The following is a 24111-nucleotide window of genomic DNA, read 5'->3' on the forward strand; positions in this document are numbered from 1 at the left end:
TTTGGTACCAAATAACTACCTCCCCCAACCCTGCTGAAACTTATCACAAACCCCACCCCCCACCCTGCAACCCAACTCTCGAGATCACCTGAAATATTAACTCAAGCTTCTCTCTGCCGACATTGCCTGATCTGATGAGTATGTTCAGTTGATGTTGGCTGTGAGATAGTAAACTGATATTGTGACATGAGATCTCCTATGTTCTTCTTTGAACATTGCCATGGGATATTTTGTGCCAACAAGAGAGAACAGAGAGGGCCTTGGTTTGATGTCTCAGTTGAAAGATGGATTCTTCAAATAAAACAGCACTCCCTCAGTGCTTTATTGAAATGTTAGGCTAGATTATGTGTTCAAGTCTCAGTGTCAGAATGACGTCAATCAGATTGTGAAGGTTGACACCCAAATTAATAATTAATCATAGTTCTAATTAGAGAAGAACCAAAATTTGTCTTGAATCCTGAACAAGGAGGGAGACAATTATAACTGCTATTATAACTGGACTGTTGATCCAGAGTCTGAGATAATGTTTTGGGAACCCTGGTTCAATACCTGCAACAGTAAATGTTGGAAGTTGAATTCAATAAATATCTGGCATTAAGAGTCTAATGGTGACCATGAACCCATTGTCAATTGTTGGAAAAAACCTATCTGGGTCACAAATGTCTTTTAGGGAAGGAAACTGCCATCCTTGGCCGACGTGTGACTCCAGACCCACAGCAAAGTGATTGGCTCTTAACTGCCCTCTGGGCAATTAGGGATGGGTAATAAATGCTAGCCTTGCCTGCGATGACCTCATCCCATGAATGTAAAAAACATGAAATTCTTCAAAGAAAACCAACTGAAACAGATGAGATAATCATGTTATTGAGGTAATCTAGTGTGCACAAATTGGCCGCCACCATTGTTTTATATTTAGTGACTAAAGTGATTCAATTGCTGTGAAGCACTTTAGAACAATGAAAAATGCTGATCTGTTGATCTGAACAATTCCTCTTTCAAATAAAACATACAATTTCCTTCCTCTTGGATGCTCAGAAGAAAGCAGCAAAAAATCAGAGATTATTCACACATTTGTTTTATGTGGTTCTGTGGCACGCAAATCATTGAAGCTTCCCTTGAAGTGAACATTTATCCTGAAAACAGTGTCTCAAAACAGACTGGTTATTGATCACATTGTTGTTTGTTGACCTTGTTATTCTCCAGTTAACTGTTGTGATATTTATATTACTGAATTTTGCAATCATCAGGGAAGAAAAAGTGTTTGCCATTAATCTCAAAATTGGTTGCAAAGTGAACTCTGCGATGCAAGTCTTCCCATTGTCAACTATAATTCAATCTAGTGTGAAATCCAGCAGGTATCTTAGCAAAGCCCCAATAATACGCAGAGTTTCACAGTCAATTAGTTGAAGATTTTTCAGACAGAAATTAAAAGTAGTTTTATATCATTCGTGTTGAAATGTCCAGATCATGAAATAAGATATTATCATTTGGATTTTGAGGTAAGCTAAAATAAAAAATATTTTTTAAAAAATGTCTTAAGAATGTGGACATTTTTATCATTCTAGAAGAATGTTGTGTTCCTAAAATATAAAATTAAAATTTCAAGGGGGGGGGGAGGAGGGGGAGAATATTTTACAGGTACTCTGAAGTATGGTTTCTAAAATGTTTACTAACACCTAATTTTTCAGGGTTTCAACAGCGAGCCTTACATAGAAATGGAAGCTATTGACAATACATTGTTAACTTTGAGCTTCAAATGCGTGACCTCTGGGGAAACGAGAATCGTTGATGATGAGTGAAAGAAAAGGTCAAATGGAACCTCAGTGCGACCAGTACGTTAATTTCCAAGTTTTACTTTTTTAAAACCGTTTTTTCCCCTCTGTGTCTGCACGGACTTAGAGTCACAGAGTCAGTCTTGGTGGAATAATTAAGCTGACAATTTCGCTATCATTGCCAACGCAAGACTCTCAGCACATTAATTACAGTAGAAGTAAACACTTAATGAACCACGAAGTGCTCTGCGGACATCCTGAGGTCAGAAAGAAGAGCTGCAAAGGATGTCCATTGGACTCGATACGATAGCACTGTTTCACCCCACTGCCAGATCTGTTGGGTTTCCCCAGCAATCGCTGTGTTTTCTATTACAGTAAATGATTTTTCATTGCATCGTTAGGCCTGAGGGGGGCGCTCCGAGACCCTAATCGATTAAACCCTTCTGATTGGTTAGAAACTCCGAGGCGGAAGTGAGTGGTTGTCTCTTCCAGGAAGTGCTGTCATTTTGCGGGCGGCTGGAGCCAAGTTCAACGTTGAGTGGGGTCGGGACCGGTTTTAGGAGGGGGTGTAACCTGACTTGAACTGAGCTGTCTGTGATAAGAGGCTGGACCTGTCTTCTCCGAGTCTCCCTATATAGAGCAGCCACTGCTTGTCTGCAAACAGTGAAAGGCAAATCCCTTGGACGAAAATGGTAATAATGTTTCCCCAAACTGCGACCAGCAGAGGTATTGTGAATACACTGTATGAGTTTGAGGTAGCGCCGATTTTAGTAAATAGATCCGAACCAAACTGTACCCATTCCTTCGAAAGCAAAGATTAAGCATCAATTCACAAGAGGGTTAGGGACGGTTACTCTGCCTTGTCTGGATTATTCATGCTTACCGCTGTGGAGATATTGCAAATTACCTTGTCTTTCCTTTTCTCCCCCTTTTCTGGTTTTAGGAACGGGTGTGAACATTAGGAACATTGGTCAGCAGCCATCGTACAAAGAATTTGTAAACATGATGGGAAATATTATTATCCTTAGTTTGATAGTGGCCATATCCTTATCATTTTGGATTGTGTCGATGACTATCAGTACTTATTATGGTAAGTGCATTGTTTTGATATGATATGTATTTGGAACTCAAATCCTTTTTGTAACTTGGAGTAAGCATACAGTGTGTTGGTATTAAATATCTAATTGTTAAAAACTACAGTATTTAATATTCTGATGGATAAGTAGTTGATGAAACACTTATTAAAGTGTTTAAAGATTAAAGAGCCTATTTACATTCATGTCTCCAACCTGATCCTCTTGGTTTCCAAAATGTATGTCAGCTAGTGCCTTCATGATTGTTAAGTTTTAAACTCTCAATCATGATTACACTGCATTTGAGGGTCTACCATTGACTTTTGAACCTCTCTTCCACAGGAATGCAATACTTTGTTGTAAATACACCTTCATTTCACCACCAGTAATTTGGACTAATTATGTACTGTATATTCTTACAAAAAAGCCTTAGAGAATAATCTAAATTAATTGACTACATTGTTAAAGAAGCATGTTATTGAGCTTTAGAAAAGCATAAGACTTTGTCAGATTTTCACTCTCTGTTAAATTGAATGGGAGAAGACAGTAGGCGGCACCCTGGTTCTTTTAAACTTCAAATGTAAATAGAGCAAACACGTTTGTACATGGTAACACGGTCACGTTTTGTAAATAATAGGAATGGTCAGAACTGTTTGAGGTGGTGGGTGGGGTAAGAAAGTTGCAGATTAAGCTAATACTATTTTAGTCAAACACTAAACTGACCACATTACAAACATACTTTGATTGAATAGTTGAAAACTAATGCAATATTTGTATAATTACACATATGGAATAAACATTATTATTATAATTAATCTAGCTTATCATTCCTGTTTTCAAATGAAAACATGAAATATCAAGACACTATTATTCAAAGGAAATAGCAGTAGATTATTTGGCCCCTCATCTGCTGTATGATTCAATTCAGTCACAACTAATCCTTTATCCCAATGCCAGTTTCCAATGTTATGTCCATATCCTTTGATATCTTAAATAGCTAGAAATCAATTGATCAGACATTATTTCTTCTTTATTCTGTGTATTATGAATCATTAATTTTGTTAATATTATTTAAATCTATTTTTGCCCATGAACTAAATGTTTCCATTTTTATTTGCAAATTTCATTGCCTGCTGAAGGAATTCTGCTATTGACACTTTTAATAATTGAAAAGCAAAACAAAAATTAGTAGAGATGTTATTTGATGGAAGTTGAATAAGTCTATCTTAACCCACTGCTGATAGGCTGTGCCTGAATCCAGAAGTTTCTTTAAGAAAAGTCTTTTTTTTTTGCTTTATCTTTCTCTTTGTCTTCACTTTTTTTGTTTCTCAAACTTTCTTCCATAGATAAATGCTTTCCTTTTAGTTTTACATAACATCACTGGGATTAGGGTTCTCTGACAGTTTTGCTCCTGACAATGTACATAATGTCCATTCGTGCTTCACTTTGTGTGATTCCTGAGTTGCAGAATGTAGCATAGCAACCTCTCACTGTCTTTGCTACTTTCAATCTTAATGTATATCTCACATGACCTGTTATGGTTTTTTTGATGCAGGACTGAAAATGGAGTATTGGTAATGAGAAAGAGAACTTCTGGCAATGATGGGTTCAGAAAATGATTGAAAGAAGATGCCATGCTGTTGTGATAAATACTATCTGTGAATTGAATTTCTTATTTGTTGATGGGATGTGAATATCATTGGCTAGGCCAGCATTTTTGGCCCATCCCTAATAGCTCTTAAGAAATTGATGAACTGCCGCCTTGAATCACTGCAGTACATGGGGGTAGGTATGACTAGGGCTGTTGGATAGGGAGAATTCCAGGATTTTGACCGAACAACAATTAAAGAATGGTGATATCGATCCTATTCAGGATGGTATTTGTTCAGAAGAGATAGTCCCATGCATCTTCCCTTTCCTTCATTGTAAAGTGGGTATGTTCACTCGTTGTGCAATAATCACCACTTACAACTCCTCAGATCCTCAAGCAGTCTTTCCCAATTTCAGCATGTATTGCACATTTGAGCTGACGAGATGCAAGTAACATTTGTACCACACAGCAGTTTCCCTACCAATGACATGAGAGTCAGTGGTCTGTAGCTCTCTGACTTATCTCGATAACCCTTCTTAAATATCGGAACCACATTAAAAGTTCTCCAGTCCTCTGGGACCATTTGCATGTTTCCCAACAAGCGGCACACCATCTTGACTTGGGACTATATCACTGCTCCTTCCATGTGGTCTGCAGTGTTTCATAAAGGAAGCTTACTAACCACTCTTCTGGGGCAGTTATGGACGGAGAATAAATTCAGTCAAGCCTTTGACATCTATATGTTGTGAATGAATAGAAAGAGTTTTTAAGCCAGTGGAAGGACGAAGGGGGCAGGAAAATTAAAATGCAAGGACTACATTAGAGAGGAGACCACAGGAGATTAACCACCAAATGATTTGTGATGCAGAAGCAAAAGAGGGGTAATGGATATAGTCCAGGAAGAAAGATTGTGTCCAGATGAGGCTTTGATGTTTGTTTGCTTGGCAGCAATGTGAATGCATCATGAAGGAAAAAAGAAAGAAATAAACAAGATGAAATCGGCAAAACTAAAGAGCACAAACTGATGTTGCCCCCCTATAGGAAGGACACTGATAAACCTGAGGTTGCAGAAAAGAATTACAAAGATGTTGCTGGGATTGGAGGGTTTGAGCTAAAGGGAGAGGCTTAATAGGCTGGAATATTGGAGCCTGAGGGGTGACCTTTATAGAGGTCTATAACATCATGAGAGGCATGGGTAGGGTGAATAGCCAAGGTAGTTTTCCAAGGGTGGGTGAGTCCAAAACTAGAGGGCATAGGTTCAAGATGAAAGAGGAAAGATTTAACAAGGACCTTGAGAGGGTAATGTTTTCATGCAGAAGGTTGTGTGTGAATGGAATGAGCTGCAAGAGGAAATGGTGGAGGCGGGTACAATGACAACATTTGAGAGGCATCTGGATGGGTAAATGAACCGGAAGGGTTTGGAGGAATATGGACTAAATGCTGGCAATTGAGGCTAGGTCAGATTGCAGTATGCATGTGGTCAGCGCAGACAAGTTGGATTGAAGGATCTGTCTCCTTGTTGTATGGGTCTATAAGTGTCAGGCAGTAATCATCTCCAAGAAGAGAAAATCTAACCATTGCCCCTTGACATTTATTGACAGCAACATTCTGGAGGTTACCGATTACCAGTTCAAGAAAGCACCTCAAATCACTTTCTTAAGGTCAACTATTGATTAGCAATAAGTACTGACTCAGCCAGTGATGCCCACATCCCAGGAATGAATTTTTCAAAATCGCCTGCTAGGTATTAAAAGTCAGAATTTGCTTTTGGAAGGTTCTGTCTAAGGTACCTTGCTGAATCTCTGCAGTACATCTGGTAGGTGTTACACACTGCTACTACTGAGCATCAGTGGTGGAGGGCGTGAACATTGAAGCTGGTGGGCTTGATACTAATCAAGCAGGTTGCTTTCTTCTGAATGAGTCCAACATCTTGAGTGAAGTGGAGCTGTATTTGACCAAACATGTGGAGAGTATTCCATAGCACTGCTGACATTTTGAACATTGTTGGTGGTGGACACCCTATTAGAAGTTACGAGAGCTATCTGCTGCAGAATTCACAGCCTCTGACCTTCACTTGTGTAGCCACATTATTTACATGGCTGCTCCTGTTTGGTTTCAGTTATGTGGTAACTCCCAGGATTTTGATGGTAGCAGTTGAGCTCTAGTCATGCCTAGGAAAGGTGATTAGATTCTCCTTTGTTAGAGATAGACATTGTCTGACATCAGTGTGATATGAATGCTACTTGTTGCCGCTTGTCAAACCAAGCCTGGACATTTCACCACATACAGGTGCTGACTGCATTAGTACCTAAAGAGTTGCAAATAATACTAAGGAACTCATGCAGTGACATCCCAGTACTGTAGAGATCTCCTTGAATGTTACATATGGCTCCAAACAATGGAGATGTTTCCCCAATTCCAATTGACTCCAGTTTTGCTTGGGGATCTTGATGTACTTGATAAGTGTTGTCATCATCAAGGCAACAAGAGCAGTCACTCTTAGCTCACCTCTGGAGGTCAGTTTTTTTTTGCTTATGCTTGGACCAAAGCTGTAATGGTTTTCCGAGCTGAGTGGCCCTGGTGAACCTAAACTGAGTATCAGTGAGCAAGTTATTGCTAAACAAATGCTATTTGTTAGTGCTGTCAATAATCCTTCCTTCACTTTGCTAATGACCAGAATTTGCTTGATTGGCTGTTTTGGATTTGTTCTTTGTCTTGACAGGGTATACCTGTGAAATTTCATATGTTGCTAGGATGATGCTGGTGAACTGTGTAAAATCATTGAAAAGAGTTCTGATTCATGACTTGATCATTGTCGACCTTGTATCTAAGAAGTAAAATATGTCAAGATCTTTGGTATTTTATTACAGTTGCCTTGATCTTTCCTTTAGGTACTCTACGACCCGTGTCACCTTGGCGATGGCTGTTTTCTGTATTAGTTCCACTAGTTATTGCTTCACATGCACTAAAGAAGCAAAGTCTTGATCGCAGTGGAGCTATTGGAGGTAAATTTTCAAACTAAACAAATGTATACAATTTTGATGTTTTACTTTTTCTACTTCTGTTACATTGTCAGTAGATGTTTACTAATACATAGAATAATATTAACCCATGTACATTAAGTAGACTGGTTGAATTTAGAGGATTGCGCTGGATTAGATCTCTCACGTATGGTTCCTAGCCAGAACTGAGACATCCACAGTGTTCACCAGAGTAACGCAGACCCTATTCCCACAAACAAAAAAATACCATTCAACTCAGTGTTCCATTGTTAAGGAAACTTCAACATATTTCCACGTCAGTACTTGTTCCATTGCCTTACCATTCTCACAATTTAGTTTCTATTTGAATGAAGAAATTTACAAGGAAGTAGCAACATCTTGTCTTTATATTGACAAGCATGCCATAAGTCGCATTGGCCAAGAATTTCCTCCCTACACCTTTTAGCCTTCTTACTTCCTTTGCAATCAAACTTTCCAAGACATTTCACAGGATCACTATAAAATATGACCCCAAACATGGTCAGATGCTCAAAGGCTTGGTGGATGAATTAGGTTTTAAAAGCCTCTTTTAAAGGAGGTGGGGAGCCAGAAAGGTCTCGGGAAGAAATTCCACTCCAATGTTGCTGGAGAAATTAAAACCATAGATGTTCAAGCAGACAGAATTAGATGCGCAGGTACCTCAGGGTTGTGTGGCTGATTGGAGGTGGAATGGGGCAAGGCAGTGTAGAGGATTGGAAACATAGTTGAAAATTTCAAAATCATCATGTTGCTTAAGGAGGAGCCAATGTACATTAGGAGTGATAGGTGAATGGAATTTTTTTGAAAGTTAAGACATAGGCAGTCAAGTTTTGAATGACCGTGTTTATTGAGAATAAAATTTGGAAAACGTATCCTTTTACGAGATGCGAGCATCACTGACGAGACCAGAATTTTCTACCCACCTTGAATTGCTCTTGAACTGAGTAGTTTGCGAGGCTATTATTAGAGGGCAGTGAAGAGTCAGCCATTCCATTGTCGTTCCAGAGCTGTATCTTGGCCAGACTAAACAGATTTCCTTCCCAAAAGGACATTACTTCCCTTACTAATTAAAAACCAGTCCTTCTCAGCCTTGAAATACTTAAGAACCCTACCTCAGCAGCCATCTGTGGTAAAAAAGAATCTACAGATTGACTATCTGAGTTAAGAAATCCTTCCACTATGTCTGAAAGAGGCAGCCTCTTACTCTAACATGATGCCCTCTTGGCCTGTGCTCTCCCATAAAGGGAAACAACCTCTTTGCATTGACTTGATTAATCCTCCTAAGATTCTTTATAGGGTTGTGGAGTTCAGTTGAGTGAAGTTGGGCAATGCAAAGGAGATAGAAGCAGGTAGTCTTAATGATGGTGTGAATAGTTGGTTGGAAATTTATCTGCATTAAATGTGATAGATTTAATTTCATACTGTTGCCGGGGACAAAAATGGAGTTGGTAAATTGAAACTTGAGACAGTGGTTTCAATCGTCCCAATTTTCACTTGGAGGAAATTTGTTTAGTTTGTACTTAAATGTTATATTGTAAGTCTCAAGACTTGCAGTATGCCGAAGATCAAATATGCTATAAAATTGCCCGGGAGCCAAGCAATGCAATCGAAATTGAATGCTTAATTTCTTGAAACGGATGCAGCACATGGCCTTAATGAAAACAGATGGATCTTTCATAAGTTTATTTTAATGCCACAATCTATCTTACATTACATTGTAACGAAAATGAAGCATGGTTTAATCCTTTAAAGTTGGAATTTTAAACATCTTGTAAAAACATTATATAATGAAAACATAAACAAAAATAGAAATTGCTGTGAAAACTGAACAGGTCTGGCAGTATCTGATGGAAAGAAAGTAGAGTCAACGTTTTGGGTGCAGTGACCCTTCTTCAGAACAGGTCACCAGATCTGAGAAGTTAACTCTGCTTCCTTTCCATAGGTGCTGCTGGATTTTTCCCAGCAATTTCTCAGTTTGTTTCTGATTTCCAGCATCTGCAGTTTTTTCTTAATATAATGAAAACATGTTTAAAATGAAAATATTGAAATTCCTCGGAATCTGATGGAAAATACAAAATGCTGAAGCTTAACACAAGCGGCATCTGTGGGGAGAGAAACAAAGGTAATAATATTTCATATACAGATATCCTGAATATGGGAAAGGTACAATATGAATGCAAATATATTTTGTATTTCAACATCATTTTTTTCTTATAACCATTAGCTATGATCGTATTGAAACATGACCTACATTTTGTTCATAATTGAGAAAGTGGATTCTGAGACAACTTTGTAGAGCATTTGGTCTATTGTGCAGAAATGTCTTCAAATGTTGAATACTATTATATACATTCCTTTGGTCAATTTCAAGAGTCCCTTGTGACAAGCAATTCTATATTTTTAAAATAACCTTCTATATAGAGGAAAAAAAAGTCTTTTGCACAATTCTTTCTATTCTTTTTTCAATCCTAAATTTGCAAGCCCTACTGATTCAGCAACTGATGGAAATCATTTATCATTACCCTCTCAAATTCTGTCAGAGTTTCCATCTATATCTGTTCCAGTGAGTGAATCTGAAGCAGTTCATCAAACTATGTCAGCTGTTAGTGGGCGGCATGGTGGCACAGTGGTTAGCACTGCTGCCTCACAGCGCCAGAGACCAGGGTTCATTTCCCACCTCAGGCGACTGACTATGTGGAGTTTGCACATTCTCCTCGTGTCTGCGTGGGTTTCCTCCGGGTGCTCCGGTGTTCTCCCACAGTCCAAAGATGTGCGGGTCAGGTGAATTGCCCATGCTAAATTGCCTGTAGTGTTGGTAAGGGGTAAATGTAGGGGTATGGGTGGGTTGCACTTCAGCGGGTTGGTGTGGACTTGTTGGGCTGAAGGGCCTGTGTCCACACTGTAAGTAATCTAATCTGATTGCAAGTGTGTCTGTGAGTAGCTAGATTTCATCTTTTCATAAACACAAACTTCACGATACATAAGAAGGATAAACTCGCTGAAGCAATTATGGAAAAATAGACACTGGACTGTCATAAACAACTCAGATGACTTGTATTCTGTCCAAAATGTTGCAATGGTAAATTATGTCTGATTTGGGTAAAAGAAATCTTGTATTTTTCATGAAAGCAATTCCTGTTTTCAGGACTATAGCTTCTTAGCAATTACCCAACAATGCTCTTATTTTTCAAATTTATCAGCTTTAGTTAAAGCTGTAATGCTTCTCTTTAATTTTGGATATGCTAACCTCTGTTATTAGAGGAGAATTCTTGAGGGATAATGTTGTTTGTATGGCTTTTGAAAATTCTTACTTTTTTTTCCCCAGCTTTGATTGTTGGGTTCATCCTTACAATTGCCAACCTCAGTTTCTTCTCTGCATTGCTAACTTTTTTTGTTAGCTCATCTAAACTCACAAAATGGAAGGCAGAAGCAAAAAAACGTTTGGATGCAGAATATAAGGAAGGTAATTTTACCAATCCATGTCCTTTGTGCTTAAAAGAAAATATTTCTGTTGTTTACTCAATAAATCAAACAAGTGGAAAATCTGAAAGTACAATGTATATATTGCAATGATTTTATTTACAACTTAAATATTTACATTGATTAAACATTTTGGCATATTTACTAACAAATTTGTTACTTGCGTTATAATTTGTCCTGCTATTTTCTCATTTTACAAAGCTACAGCATAGAAAAGTGAAATAGTAAACTTTTACCTGTTTTCCTTTCTATCCCTCTCTCCTTTGCTTCAACTCCAGTTGGTGGACCTTCAGTTATTTTACCTGGTCACACACATTAAAACTTTCACTAAATTACTCCACCTTGCTAAGGCTGTCTCCTCAGGACCCTCACTGTTATGTTGTTGCAGCTACCCAACATTTTGCTGATTCCATTTTTATTACTAATTTATCCAAGATATTGAACTAAATGAAGGAATTGCAAGGCTATTCTCAGTCATAAAGAATCATAGAAGCAAAGAATCATAGAGGCCAAAAAATGGCCTCCTTCAATGTTGTAGCTATTCTGTCTTTGTCCAGTCTCCGCAATAGCATTTCCCTCTCCTCCACACTTCATTATAACCCTGTACATTATTTTCCCTTGGAGAAAATGAGGACTGCAGATGCTGTAGATCAGAGCTGAAAAATGTGTTGCTGGAAAAGCGCAGCAGGTCAGGCAGCATCCAAGGAGCAGGAGAATCGACGTTTCGGGAATAAGCCCTTCTTCAGGAATGAGAAGGGTGTGTCAAGCAGGCTAAGATAAAAGGAAGGGAGGAGGGACTTTGGGGAGGGGCATTGGGAATGCGATAGGTGGAAGGAGGTTAAGGTGAGGGTGATAGGCTGGAGAGGGGATGGGGGTGGAGAGGTTGGGAAGAAGATTGCAGGTCAAGAAGGCGGTGCCGAGTCACAGGATTGGGACTGAGATAAGGTGGGGGGGAGGGGAAATGAGGAAGCTGGAGAAATCTGCATTCATCCCTTGTGGTTGGAGGGTTCCTAGGTGGAAGATGAGGTGCTCTTCCTCCAGGCTTCGTGTTGCCACAGTCTGGTGATGGAGGAGGCCAAGGACCTTCATGTCCTTGGCGGAGTGGGAGGGGAGTTAAAGTGTTCAGCCACGGGGCAGTTGGGTTGGTTGGTGCGGGTATCCCAGAGATGTTCTCTTCACATGTTTAGCTGTCATTTTGGAATCTCTGATTAAGTGTTCCAATCAAAGAAATGCATTCCAGATTCTAATCATTTACTTTGTAGAACTTCTTTTTTTCTCATGTTGTTTTACTAACCACCTTAAATCAGTGTCCTTAGCTTCTTGTACTTCTGCCATTGAGGACATTTCCTGTCTATTTACTCAGCTTGCACCCCTCAAAATTTTGGATATTGACACTAATCTGCCCTCCTCTTTCTTTTCATTTTAAAAAGAAGCCTAGATTATTCAATTTGCTCTTGTATTTTAAATTCCCTCATTTCTGGACCCATTGTCATAAATCTTTCCAGCAGCCTGTCTAGTACCTTCAGATTTTTCTGAGGTACAATGCTGAGATCAAACCCAGTACTTTAGTCAAGTTAGAACTTGTGTTTTATAACAGATCACCCACCTTGCTTATTTTTGTACTGCATGGCTTGATTTAAGAAGCCTGGGATGCTGTATGACCTTTTAACAATTTCTCAACTTGCTTCACTGCTTTCATCTATTTATGCACATACACCGAAGGATTCTCTGTTCCTGCACCCTCTTTTAGCATTGTACCCGAGAAAAAATGTTTTGAAGTCTTATCACTGAGTTCAAGTAACTGGACAAAAATATGGCAAAATGTAGGAAAATGTGAAGTTGTTCATTTGTTCTCCCTTCCAAAAAGAACAGTGTTATTTAAACAGAGAAAAACTGCAGAAAGCTCCCTCACAAAGGGGCTTGGGGGTAATTTACAGAAAAACACAGAAAGCTAGAGTATAGGTGCAGCAGGTATTCGCGTAGGCTAATGGAATGTTGGCCTTTATATCAATGGGTTGGAGTATAAGAGCAATGAAGTTTTATTGTGACTGTACAAGGTGTGGTAAGACCACATCAAGAATACTGTGAGCACTTTTTGTCTCCTTATTTCAGAAAAAAATATTATTTTATTGGATGCAATTCAGAGAAGGTTACCAGGATGATTCCTGGTATGGAGGGATTGTCTTCTGAGCGAAGATTGTCCAGCTTGGGATTCTATTCACCTGGAATTTAGGAAAATGAGAGGTGATATCATTAAGACATATACAATTGTTAAGAGGATTGACAGGATAAGTGCTGATGGGATATTTTCTGTCATGGGAAAGTCTAAGACCAGACAGCATAATCTCAGAATTAGGGGCACCACTTTAAAACTGAGATGAGGAGGAATTTCTTCTCAGAGGGTTAAGTATCTTTGATATTCCTTGCATCAGGGTGCTCTGAGAGCAGAGTTCTTGTGTATATTTAAGGCTAAGACCGAGATTCTTGATGAGCCATGTTCGAGATGGCTCGAGGGGCGGGATGGCCTAATCCTGTTCCTATTTCTTTTGGTCTTGTGGTCCCTCTATCCTTCTCACAGGTCACAATATTTTTAAGTTTTGTGTTGTCTGTAAATTTTTAAAAACACCTGAGTCTAAACCATGACTGAATTGCCTGTTTTCACACTGTAGAGAGTCTAATCTTCAAAAAAACCATATGTAATATTTATATTGATAAAAGCTAATCCTTAGGCCCCAATATATACCTTCCTCTAGGGGGAAAAGAAGACTCTGTTTAGCACTAGACATGTTCTGAAAAAGGGTTACTGGACCAGAATTGTTAACTCTGATTTCTCTCCACATATGCTGCCAGACCTGCTGAGCTTTTCCAGCCATTTCTGTTTTAGTTTTTGTTTCTGATTTATAGCATTCACAGTTCTTTCAGTTTTCTGGTCAGCACTACTTTATTTCCTGTCACTCAGTTAAGTTCATCTCTATGCTACCATTGTACCTTTTATTCCACGTGCTTGCAATCCTAATATGCAACAACTTATGAAACATATATTTTGGAAGTTTGTGTACAAGATATCATATCATCTTGAATCTGTTAGGTCATCAAAAAACTATTCAAATAATAAATACAATCACTTTTTTAAAAAAAATGCAAACTAGTCTATGTTACTGTTAATTTTGTTCTGAATGATCATTTCTAAATGCTTTCTCACTGCTGAGATTGAACTGGCTAGTCTGTAGGTTCTGCACTTTTCCTTGTGTTCTCTGAAATAAGTTTTCAATTTAGATTTTATATTTTTAAAATAATTTTCATTAAAGATGCAGAAGAGTTGATTCCCAAGATAATGCTTGTGAATAACTCTTGTTAGAAGATGAGTAAGCCTCTAATCATGTTCAGAAAACTCAGAACTGGTGATTTTGATGTGTTTTTAAAACAGTGGATCAAAAGGTATTGTGAGCTCTTCCTAATTGATAGGAATCAGTAGTGATTACGTTAACACATCTCAGTAGTAGGACCAAACACATTTAATTTGCATTCAGAATCTGCATCTTGTTAAATCACATACATAATTGATTTTCATTAGTCTATGCAAAGATGTTTGCTTTGTTGCTTAAATTTAGAGGAATGCATAAATAAGTTGCTGTTTCTTTCCAATTTCTATGCCAATTTTCATTTCTAGCAATTCCTTAGCCTGACATCTCAGTCTCTTGGTAGGAAAAGAAAGCAAAAGAAGAGATCCTTTTTTTTGTCATGGAATTAGGTGTCACTGGAAATGCCAGCATTTGTTGCCCATTTCCAGTTGCCCCGAAGAACACCTTAAATGTTGCAGTCCATGTGCTGTAGGTACAACTGTCTTTATCCTTCCAAATGGTAGAGATTGCAGATTTTGAAAGTGCTGTCTGGAGATTTGATGATTTTTTTGCAGTGCACCTTGCATTTGTGCATGCTTATGCCACAGTGTTAGTTAAGGGGAGCAAATATTAAAGGTGGTGGGTGGAGCACCAATTGAGCCCTGGATAAAGTTGAGTTTTTCTAGTGTTGTTAAAGCTCTACCAACCAAGTAGATGGAGGGTATTCCATCACATTCCTGACAGATGCCTTGTTGATGGTAGACAAACATTGGAAAGAGATGAAAGTAAGCAAGAGTAATACAGATCAGTTGTTTTCCATGCCACTGAGTTTGCCGATTTCAAAGTGATTAATTGGATAGTATAGATGGATTAACACTGACTGATATGACTTCCAATCTCACATTACTTTTACAAATATTGATCGAGTTTGAACAGCAGGACAACAGTGGATTGTCAATGGACAGTAGCACATGGTTTACCATAGCAATTGATATGGATTCTGGTCTGGAAATGCAGTTAACAGGATGCGTAGCAGAGTTAAACGTTGACTGAAGAGTCAGATGTGGCAGTAGTAGGCCAAAAACAATCTTCAGTGGTAAATAAAATGCATTGAGGTATGGTCAATTTGATAGTTTTGGTTTCTCACCTGGCATGTGAGATTAAACTTGCTATTTGTGGTTTGCTGATCAGAATTATAATATTGCCTATGACTTTAACCTGGAAGACTCCAAGGGAAAAGACCTGTTTTCAGTTCTTGCTTGATTTTTTTTTTCATTTTAATTCTGTTCTTGCCATTTAATGATCAGCACCATTCGGCTCAATGTGAATACTAACTTTGCTGGCCTACCCTTCACTTGTTTCCCCAAAATGATGATCGAACAGCAAAGAAAGCTTACACTTCATCATAAAAAGTCTTCATGAAAGTCCTCATTCTATCTTTGAAGAGAAAAAAAATTCAGAGTGTATCATAACTATATCTACAGCAGGCTAAATCTGTCAAGTGAATCCAATCACAGAATATTAAATCTCATTACTATTTTGATCACAAATAGATCGGAATAATATTTCTAGAGGAAAATCATGAAGTTGCATGTTTGTAATTATTTTGAGTGTTTTCACCTATTTATTTAACCATATTTTCATCTATTCTATTATGAGTGTTTATATCAATTTTTTTCACAGGTGGTCAGAGGAACTGGATACAGGTATTTTGTAATGGAGGTATTCCTACAGAGATTGCCTTACTTTATATGATTGAAACTGGGCCAGGAGAAATTGCAATTGATTTTTCAAAGCAGTACACTGCCTCTTGGATGTGTCTGTCTCTCCTGGGAGCGCTGGCTTGCAGTTCAGGTGACACCTGGGCATCAGAGATAGGAAGCGTTGCCAGCAAAACACCTCCAAGACTGATCACCACGTGGGAAAAGGTTCCCATTGGTAAGAATTAATTTTGTTTTCTAAAAGATGCCAGTCAGTAGCTAACCCATATCGATATCCTACAACATTGATTTGACGAGAAAAATCTTTATTTATGAAAGTTGAAAAATTTATCATTACCAACTTTATTGAATTTGTACAAATTGTACCAAATTCTTTCACTAGTGCATCATAATCTGATCAAAACCAGAGGCTTTGCCCTCTTATGAAATATTTTAGAGCCGTTATTTGGTTTCTGCTAGATGCAGCCAATAGAACTGCTAATACTAAGTGAAAGTAAAGCCCAAAGAAAAGAGGAAAAATAATTCATAATTTTAAATCAAACCATGAGTCTGAAATTCCCTTGCTAACAGCATTGTGGGTCTACCTATAGCGTACACACTGCTGCAGTTGAAGAAGGCAGCTCGCCACCACTTTCTCCTGGGCAACAATGCCCACATTTCATGAGAGAATTCAAAAAAGAGTTGAACTGACTAAAATAGTTTATTTTCAGGTACTAATGGAGGAGTTACCTTTGTAGGCCTTGCATCGAGTTTACTTGGTGGAATGGCTGTTGGATTGGCCTATCTATTAACTCAATTGCTGTTTGTGGAGGACCTGAATACTTCACCACCCCAGTGGCCGATTGTTATATATGGTGCTGCAGCAGGTTTCCTTGGTTCCATTTTGGATTCCTATTTAGGCGCCGTAATGCAGTATTCAGGTTTGTATTTTAAGTTGTTAAACATCAATGATTATTTTTATTCTATTTGCTGATTTCAGTGTAAAGGGGAAGAAAATGTTTGTCCCCATCCACACTGACTAAAAGAGATTGTAGAAGTGTTGAAGTAATGGTACTGCACTACTTGAATGAGGTAAAGCCTTTCCTTAGCTGCAATATTCCCTAGCAAAAAAAAACTATGTAAATGAATGCAGGTCATACATATTCACACAATTGTATACAAATGTGAAGCATAAATGCATTAATGCTATTGAATCTTATGTGTCATTGACCAAGCTGGCAAATTAAGGAAGCTTTCAAGCCAGGTTGTCAAGTTCACAGGCCATTTTACGAGGGGCATAATTTGCTGTTCGTTATAAATTAGTAAATCATACAAAACTGGAGTACAGGACAGCAATAAAAACAGAAGTCGCTGAACAAGTTTAGCAGGTGTGGCAGTACCTTTGAAGAGAAAGTAAAATTAATGGGTTCTAAAGAAGGGTCACTGGACCTGAAATATTTACTCCAATTTCTCTTCATAGATGTTGCCAGACCTGTTGAGCTTTCCCAGGAGCAACTTCTGTTTTTGTTTCTGATTTACAGCATCTGAAGTTCTTTTGGTTTTTATACAGGACAGAAATGTTTGCTTTGCACATAATTGCACTGTAATCTTATCTCCAGCAAATATTTGTATTTCTTATGTCCTTGCAGGTTTTGATGAAGACAGTGGGATGGTTGTCAATCACATTACCCCTAATGGACGGCATATATCCGGAAAACCTATTCTGGATAATAATGCAGTAAATCTCTTTTCTGCCATCCTTATTGCTCTTCTGCTGCCGGGATTGACTTGGCCTTTTTGGCCAAGGAAGTTAGCAATTTAGAAACATAGTGAATGAGGATCCTAATCATCTGCTAGCATAAAATATTGCATATGAGTATTGCACTAACAAACAGAAGTCTGAATTAAAATGAAGATGTACAAAAATACTTCCAATATTGCAACTTTGTGGAAGCATAAGCTGTATCTTCACACGCTTACTTTGTTTACTTATTTATTGTTTCTTTGGAAATATTATTTGGTGTCTTAAATCAAAAAGCTTGCCCTCAATAAGTTACATCTCAGTGAATAGTCTTTTTATTACAATTGATGTTGTTGCCCCTTTTTATTAACACTTTTTTCAGCAATGCCTCTTAAGCAGAGAACATACTTAAATTATGTAACAACTTAGAACTTTGATGAACAGATTTTGGCAGCAAACTATTGATCAGCCAAGCTCACTCTTCAAAATCACTGGTTGGTTTCCTCCTTATGATTCTGGATCTAAATCAACATTTCAAATCAAAGTTTATTTAATGTCTTTTTGAAAACTTGTTTTTTGTTAAATTCTTATTGATGATTCTCAATCTTATCATGGTTTTACTCAAAACAATGCTGCCTAAATTTCAGAATTTGAAAATCTACCTTCTAATTCTTGAATCCAGTATTTGACACAAGAGTTGTGAATCCTGACCAGCAAGAGCTTAAAAATGAAATGAAGTTACTGAACAGCTTTAAGACTGAGAGTGATACAGGAGAAATAAAAGCAAAATGATGTTTCAGCCCGAAGGGATAATTTACAGGTAAATCTTAATTTAATCTATAATAACACAAACCAAATCCAGCAACATGTGGACTGAGCAAAGAAAAATTAGTTTAATTAATTAAAGTCATACATAAATCTTGAGTAATTAAACATATGTCAAGATTGGGCCTGGATTGAATTGCTGGTTTTGTGCTATACCATAATCTTGAACAAACGCATTTGCGATAAGGAGAAACTTCTGTTCAGATTTGTTGAGCTGGAGTCCAAAACACAGGGACATAATAGAGTGGGGGGAGTTCTGAAGATTGTTTGATTGAGGAGGCAGTCTGACACTTCAGTTTTCTGAATTTAATTTTTGTTTTTCCATACCTACAGAAGGTTTTTAAATCAGTTTTGTTCTCGCTTGTTTACTCATGTTCGAGTTTGTCTTTACGAATTTCTTGGTGACCTTTCATTTCTAGGAGAGACAGTGACGTTGTGGTAGTGTCACTGGATGAGTAATCCAGAGGTCCAGTGATATTCCACTGTGCCAACTTCTATTACTCTCTGGACACAGATTTAAATTTCAACATGGTGGTTGGTGAGTTTAAACTTCATTAATGAATGTGACAGGAAGAGCTGCTCTCGGTGATGGTGACCACAGCAGTTATTGTCAATTGTCATAAAAAAACCCATCTGGTTCACTAATGCCCATTAGGGAAATAAATCTGCCATCCTTACCTGATCTGGCAGGTGTACATGTGACTCCAGAGACCCACAGCAATATGATTGATTTGGAAATAGACAAATACATTTCCCTATTCAAATGAATTAAAGGTAGAAAATAAATGTTAGCTTTGTCAGTGATCACATGAAAGAATAAAGGAAAATAACAATCTAAAATTCTCTCAGTTATTTCTCCTCCTGACAACATCAAAAGTTTCCTGTTTCATCAAATACCATTTCTAAGTTTTTCTGTTTGATCACTTGTATTGAGTTTTCATTTCTTAAAGAAATCTATATCTTCTGTGAATTGATTCTTTTTTAATATAATGGACACTTGTTTCATCACAGTTTAATTGGAGCCCATTTGGAAAGAACAGCTTCATATTTCTTGGCACCAGTGCCAGAGCCCCTGAATTGATAAATCTGCCTCCCATTCAACACTTTTAGCCATGCATTAAGGAAAAAACCTCATTATCCATTTGGCAATAAACTAATTTGCATGTGGCTCACAGTTTGAATTGAAGAACAAAGTACAATAACATTTTGACCCGCTTTTTTTTTGACTCCATCACTCCCTCCCTCCTTACAAACTGAATAAACAGAATGAGCATAACCAACTATGAGCATGGAGTTTTTAAATCAGTTATTATCAATGTATAGAAAATAATTAGTGAATGTAATTTATAATGGGGAAAAGAAATCGGCAGATCTAAGGAATAGATTTTTTTTTAAAGAGCATTCTGGAAAGCTCCTGTTTCTTTGTTCTTCTGAACTTCTTGGAAAGATGTTCTTAATTCTTGTGGTAATTTATGAAACCCTGTTGACCTCTTCTCCTGGAAGTAAATTTGCTTAAGCATCATACAATTAGTATTTAACATAGCTAATTTTTTTAAGTAGGCAAAAATTTAGAGAAACACTTTAAACATAAGATAATCAGATATTTCAATTTATAGTATCCAAACATGCTCACCATAGCCTACATTGAGCAGTCAAAACCTCAGCAAATACACTTAGAGTTTAAATTTGTATTTTCATTCATATGCATAAATCACAAGTTGCTAATATAAGCAAATCTTGTTGTTTAGTTTTTGCTTACATTTAACAATGAGGTGATTGTGCTTAAAACAATCCTTTTCAAACCCCCCAAACCTTTAAGCAAACTAGCGACTAAGCAATGTAAACATAAGTAGAATTGAGTTGCCCAAAGTTCATAAGACTTGATTAACTCATTACCTGCAGTTTGTACATTCATATCAACCATAATTAATTAAAAGTCAAACTTTTATAGAGTCAGATATTTGAATTTAGTTGTAGATTACTTTTAATTGTGCTATGATAATATGTTGAGAAATAACATATAGTATCTTTTGTGTCTTCATGACCTCATTGCCTGAATTACTTTTTTTAACATTTACCTATTTGGATGTGTCATGACATATCTCTGTGGCAGGTGGGGCATTTTAAAATTATGCTTTCAAAAAATGTGGGCACTGCTGGCTGGACCAGCATTTATTGACCATCCCTAATTGCTTGGAGAGTAGTTGAGAGTCAAGCACATTGTTCTGAGTCTGGAGTCAAATATAGGCCAAGCCAGATAAGGACTGTATTTTTCTTCCCTAAAGGACACTACTAAGGAAGACTTTTTCTTTCCCAATAATCAATAATGCTTTCATGGTAACCATTAGACTCTTTAATTCCATATGTTTTTAAAAATTGAAATTAAATTCCACTATTTGTGCACAGGTCCTCATCATTGCCTGGGTACCTGAATTAATAACTTAGTGATATGATCATCAGGCGAGCGCTTCCCTATCGAAGCTGGACCTCTGACCCAGAAATAGGAGAAAAATAAAACACTGCCACAAAACCACCATACCTTTTGAACCATCTGTAGAATTGTAATTTAAGCCAAAATCCCACAAACAGCAATGAGATAAATTGGTCAGATGATACATCTTTGGTGTTGGTTGACGATGAAATATTAGTTGAGACATGTGAGAACATCCTGTTTTTCTTAAGTTCTCTATTGGATTTGCTTTGCCAATCTATGAGATGATGGCCAATCTGATGGCTCCACTTTCCTGCCTTTATCCCATTCCCTTTCTCATTAAATCCATCCAACTCAACTTTGAATATACTTAACAATTCAGCCTCGATAGCCCTTTGTAGTAAAGAATTCCACAGATTTGTTACCCTCAGAAAAGAAATTCCTCCTAATCTCTAACTTAAACGTGCAATCTGGTTTTTTTTCTGAGACAATGCCCTCTGGTTCTAGGTTTTCCCATGTGGGAAAACAATCTTTCTGCATTTAACTTGTCAAGTCATTTAAGAGTCTTACATTTTTCAATAAGATCACCTCTTGTTCTTCTAAATTCCAAAGAATACGGGCCCAATCCACTCAGTGTTCCCTCACAAGACAGTCTCTCCATAGCTAGTACCAACCTAGTGAGTCTACTGAAAATTGTTTTCATCTGATCTTTTATGGCCACCTGGAAGATTGACCAGAATCTAAATGTATTAACTTACCTGCAAGATATATTGCTGCACGGCCAGATTATGTGCTTTAAACTCTGAACTGGAACATCAAGTTACAATCTGGTCACTTGAAAGACAAATGCAGTAAGGTTTATGTAGAGAACTGGGTACGCAATGCATAAATTAGGAAGATTTTTAGATGAATTTGGCTTTTATCCATTGGATAGTTCTGAGGAATTGTTGAATATATTGAATAGTTCTGAGGAACATTACCGTGAAGTCTATTGTGTGAATGAAATATTCTATTTTCTGTCACATGGACAAATATTTTATCCACAGTTTATCACATTACGGTCACATTCAGAATCAAACTAATTTTGCATGGCATTGTTACACAAAATCCTGTGAAGTGTTTATAATGTTTTTGAAGCATTTATTCCATCTTTTTCCTCATGTTAATATGGCAGATTTTTTTTCCCTCGTATGTGTAATTATTTTGTAAAAAAAGTTCCTTTTTTAAGAAATGTGACAATATTTTGTGTAAAGTACACCTTCAGAATAGTTTGAATTATCTGAAATTAAACAAATGTTTTATGTAACCAATTAATAAAACTAGTGTATATACATATTACATTTCAGTTGCATTCCATTCATAAATTGATATTTCAGTATCATAAATATTATAGCACAGGCAGAGACCTTTGAGCTCATTACATCTATGACTGTTTGCTTTTCTGCTGGAACTATTTCCTATTATTTACTCGCTTTTTTTTTGTTGCTTTTCAGCCCTTCATCCAATTCCTATTTATGTTTCGAAATGTGCCTAAATAGCAACCTCAGAAAAGTTACTTTAATTTTTATAGTGTTGAATCTTAGAATTTGTCTCCCAGGTACTAAGTCACCAACCATTTGAAATACTGTTGCACTCTTACCTTTTCAATAGCTGATAAAGGGCTTATGCCCGAAATGTCGATTTTTCTGCTCTTGCCTGACCTGGAGTGCTTTTCCAGCACCACATTTTTGACTCTAATCTCCAGCATCTGCAGTCCTCACTTTTGCCTTTTCAATAGCTATCGTAAATTTTACATCTTCTATTAGATCCCCATGCATTTTTCTGCTTCAGTGGGAAAAGTCCCAATATTTCATGAGAGTTTTCAAGTTTCCTTCAGTAACTTTTTAGCATTTATCCGGTTGAAAATAGAATAGAATTAGTTTTATTGTTATATATACTCAATGAGTACACTGAAGAGTTTATACTTTTTTGTTGCTAAGCGCTATCTTCGGTACAAGTTACCTAGGTACAGCTTCTTTAGTTACAAGATCTTAGAAAATAGAGAAATAAAATGTCCAGCATTGCAAAGATAAAGGTCCGGAACAGAGGTCTTCCAACCATACTGAGCTGACGCTGAGCCTCCAGGTAAATCATTTCTACAAATCAAGCATATTCCCAACAGTTGTATACTGAAAACTGTACACAACAATTGTGACCTTCTATATTTCTTTCATAATTACAAGATTTATCTCATGGTTTTTATATTCAACATTCCACTTATAAAACCTAGAGTCCTAGTTGAGCTTCTATAAGCCATTCTGCTTCACTTTTATTTTTAAATGTTCATATATTTCTTAAATGTTTATATAACTATAGCGTGGATGCCTCTTTTTCTGCATTAAGAATCTCATTTATGGAAATATTTCATTTTTACAATTCTTTTTCCTACAAAGCACTACATTTACTGAATTGCTTTGGTCACCTTTCTCTTAAACTTAACTTTTACCTTCCACTCTACAAAACTGGTCCGTTAAATTCCCTCTTAAATTTATGGCAAAATCAATTTGAAACCCCGGTACAGTCTTCGGATCTTGAATGTTCTCTGTAGATTCCTCTAGGTCTACTTGGAGTTCTGCTGCACAAATTTCTCATAGACAGGTACCTTTCAGAGAGCTATTCAGCTTGCGGTCTGTTTATTTGTGTTTGTTGCTATTCTCTCCCTAACTGTTCAACATGTCCAATTTTATATCTCAAAACATTGGATCATTTCATTGGTTTGACGTCCTCCCAAACAGTGAAAATCAAATTTGATTGGATTTTGGTATCTGGGACATATTTTAAACTGGCCAAATTTGAATTTGTTTTTGTTCCATGGCAACACAACTCCAGGTATTTGTTTCGGCCAAGTGTTACATTTTTACCTTGTTCAGGAGACTCTGGGCTTTCAGTCAGTCCTTGCGAGCTTCCTCTCCCTCTTAAAGGTACAATACATCTCTACACCTTCATAACAATTACATTTATTGAAGGCTGATTTTTGATAGACTAGGGAGTAGAGGATAATAAGGCAGCATACACCAAGAAATTGAGACCACTACCAACAATGATTTTATTGAATGACAGAACAGGCTTAAATGACCTACTCCTGCTCCTAAGTTCTA

General features: G+C 37.3%; 1 protein-coding gene across 4 annotated transcripts; it reads left to right on the forward strand.

Annotated features, from left to right (window-relative positions):
* Positions 1-2293: 2293 nt before the first annotated feature.
* On the forward strand, positions 2294-22157 carry tmem19 (transmembrane protein 19). Of its 4 annotated transcripts, none has more exons than XR_009645722.1 (8): positions 2294-2498; positions 2716-2862; positions 7328-7441; positions 10782-10919; positions 15961-16215; positions 16709-16918; positions 17627-18538; positions 18963-22157. XR_009645722.1 is itself a non-coding variant. In XM_060839746.1 (8 exons), the coding sequence occupies exons 1-8, from the start codon at positions 2462-2464 to the stop codon at positions 18419-18421; spliced, it is 1011 nt and encodes a 336-aa protein (XP_060695729.1). In that variant the 5' UTR covers positions 2294-2461; the 3' UTR covers positions 18422-22157. The 4 variants fall into 4 exon arrangements, 3 of the variants coding, with proteins under 3 accessions (XP_060695729.1, XP_060695728.1, XP_060695730.1); XM_060839746.1 differs by having other exon boundaries at positions 17627-17715; positions 18401-22157; XM_060839745.1 differs by having other exon boundaries at positions 17627-22157.
* The last annotated feature ends 1954 nt before the right edge of the window (positions 22158-24111 follow it).

The sequence above is a fragment of the Hemiscyllium ocellatum genome, chromosome 19 (assembly GCF_020745735.1).
Source record: "Hemiscyllium ocellatum isolate sHemOce1 chromosome 19, sHemOce1.pat.X.cur, whole genome shotgun sequence".
In the NCBI taxonomy this organism is placed as follows: Eukaryota; Metazoa; Chordata; class Chondrichthyes; order Orectolobiformes; family Hemiscylliidae; genus Hemiscyllium; species Hemiscyllium ocellatum.

Bases quoted from the DNA above. Each gene is read 5' to 3' on its own strand.
- tmem19 (XM_060839745.1), top strand. From the start codon at position 2,462: ATGGTAATAATGTTTCCCCAAACTGCGACCAGCAGAG. The intron at 7,442-10,781 runs GTAAATTTTCAA...TTTTTTCCCCAG, and splicing joins TCGCAGTGGAGCTATTGGAG to CTTTGATTGTTGGGTTCATC. The intron at 10,920-15,960 runs GTAATTTTACCA...TTTTTTTCACAG, and splicing joins GGATGCAGAATATAAGGAAG to GTGGTCAGAGGAACTGGATA.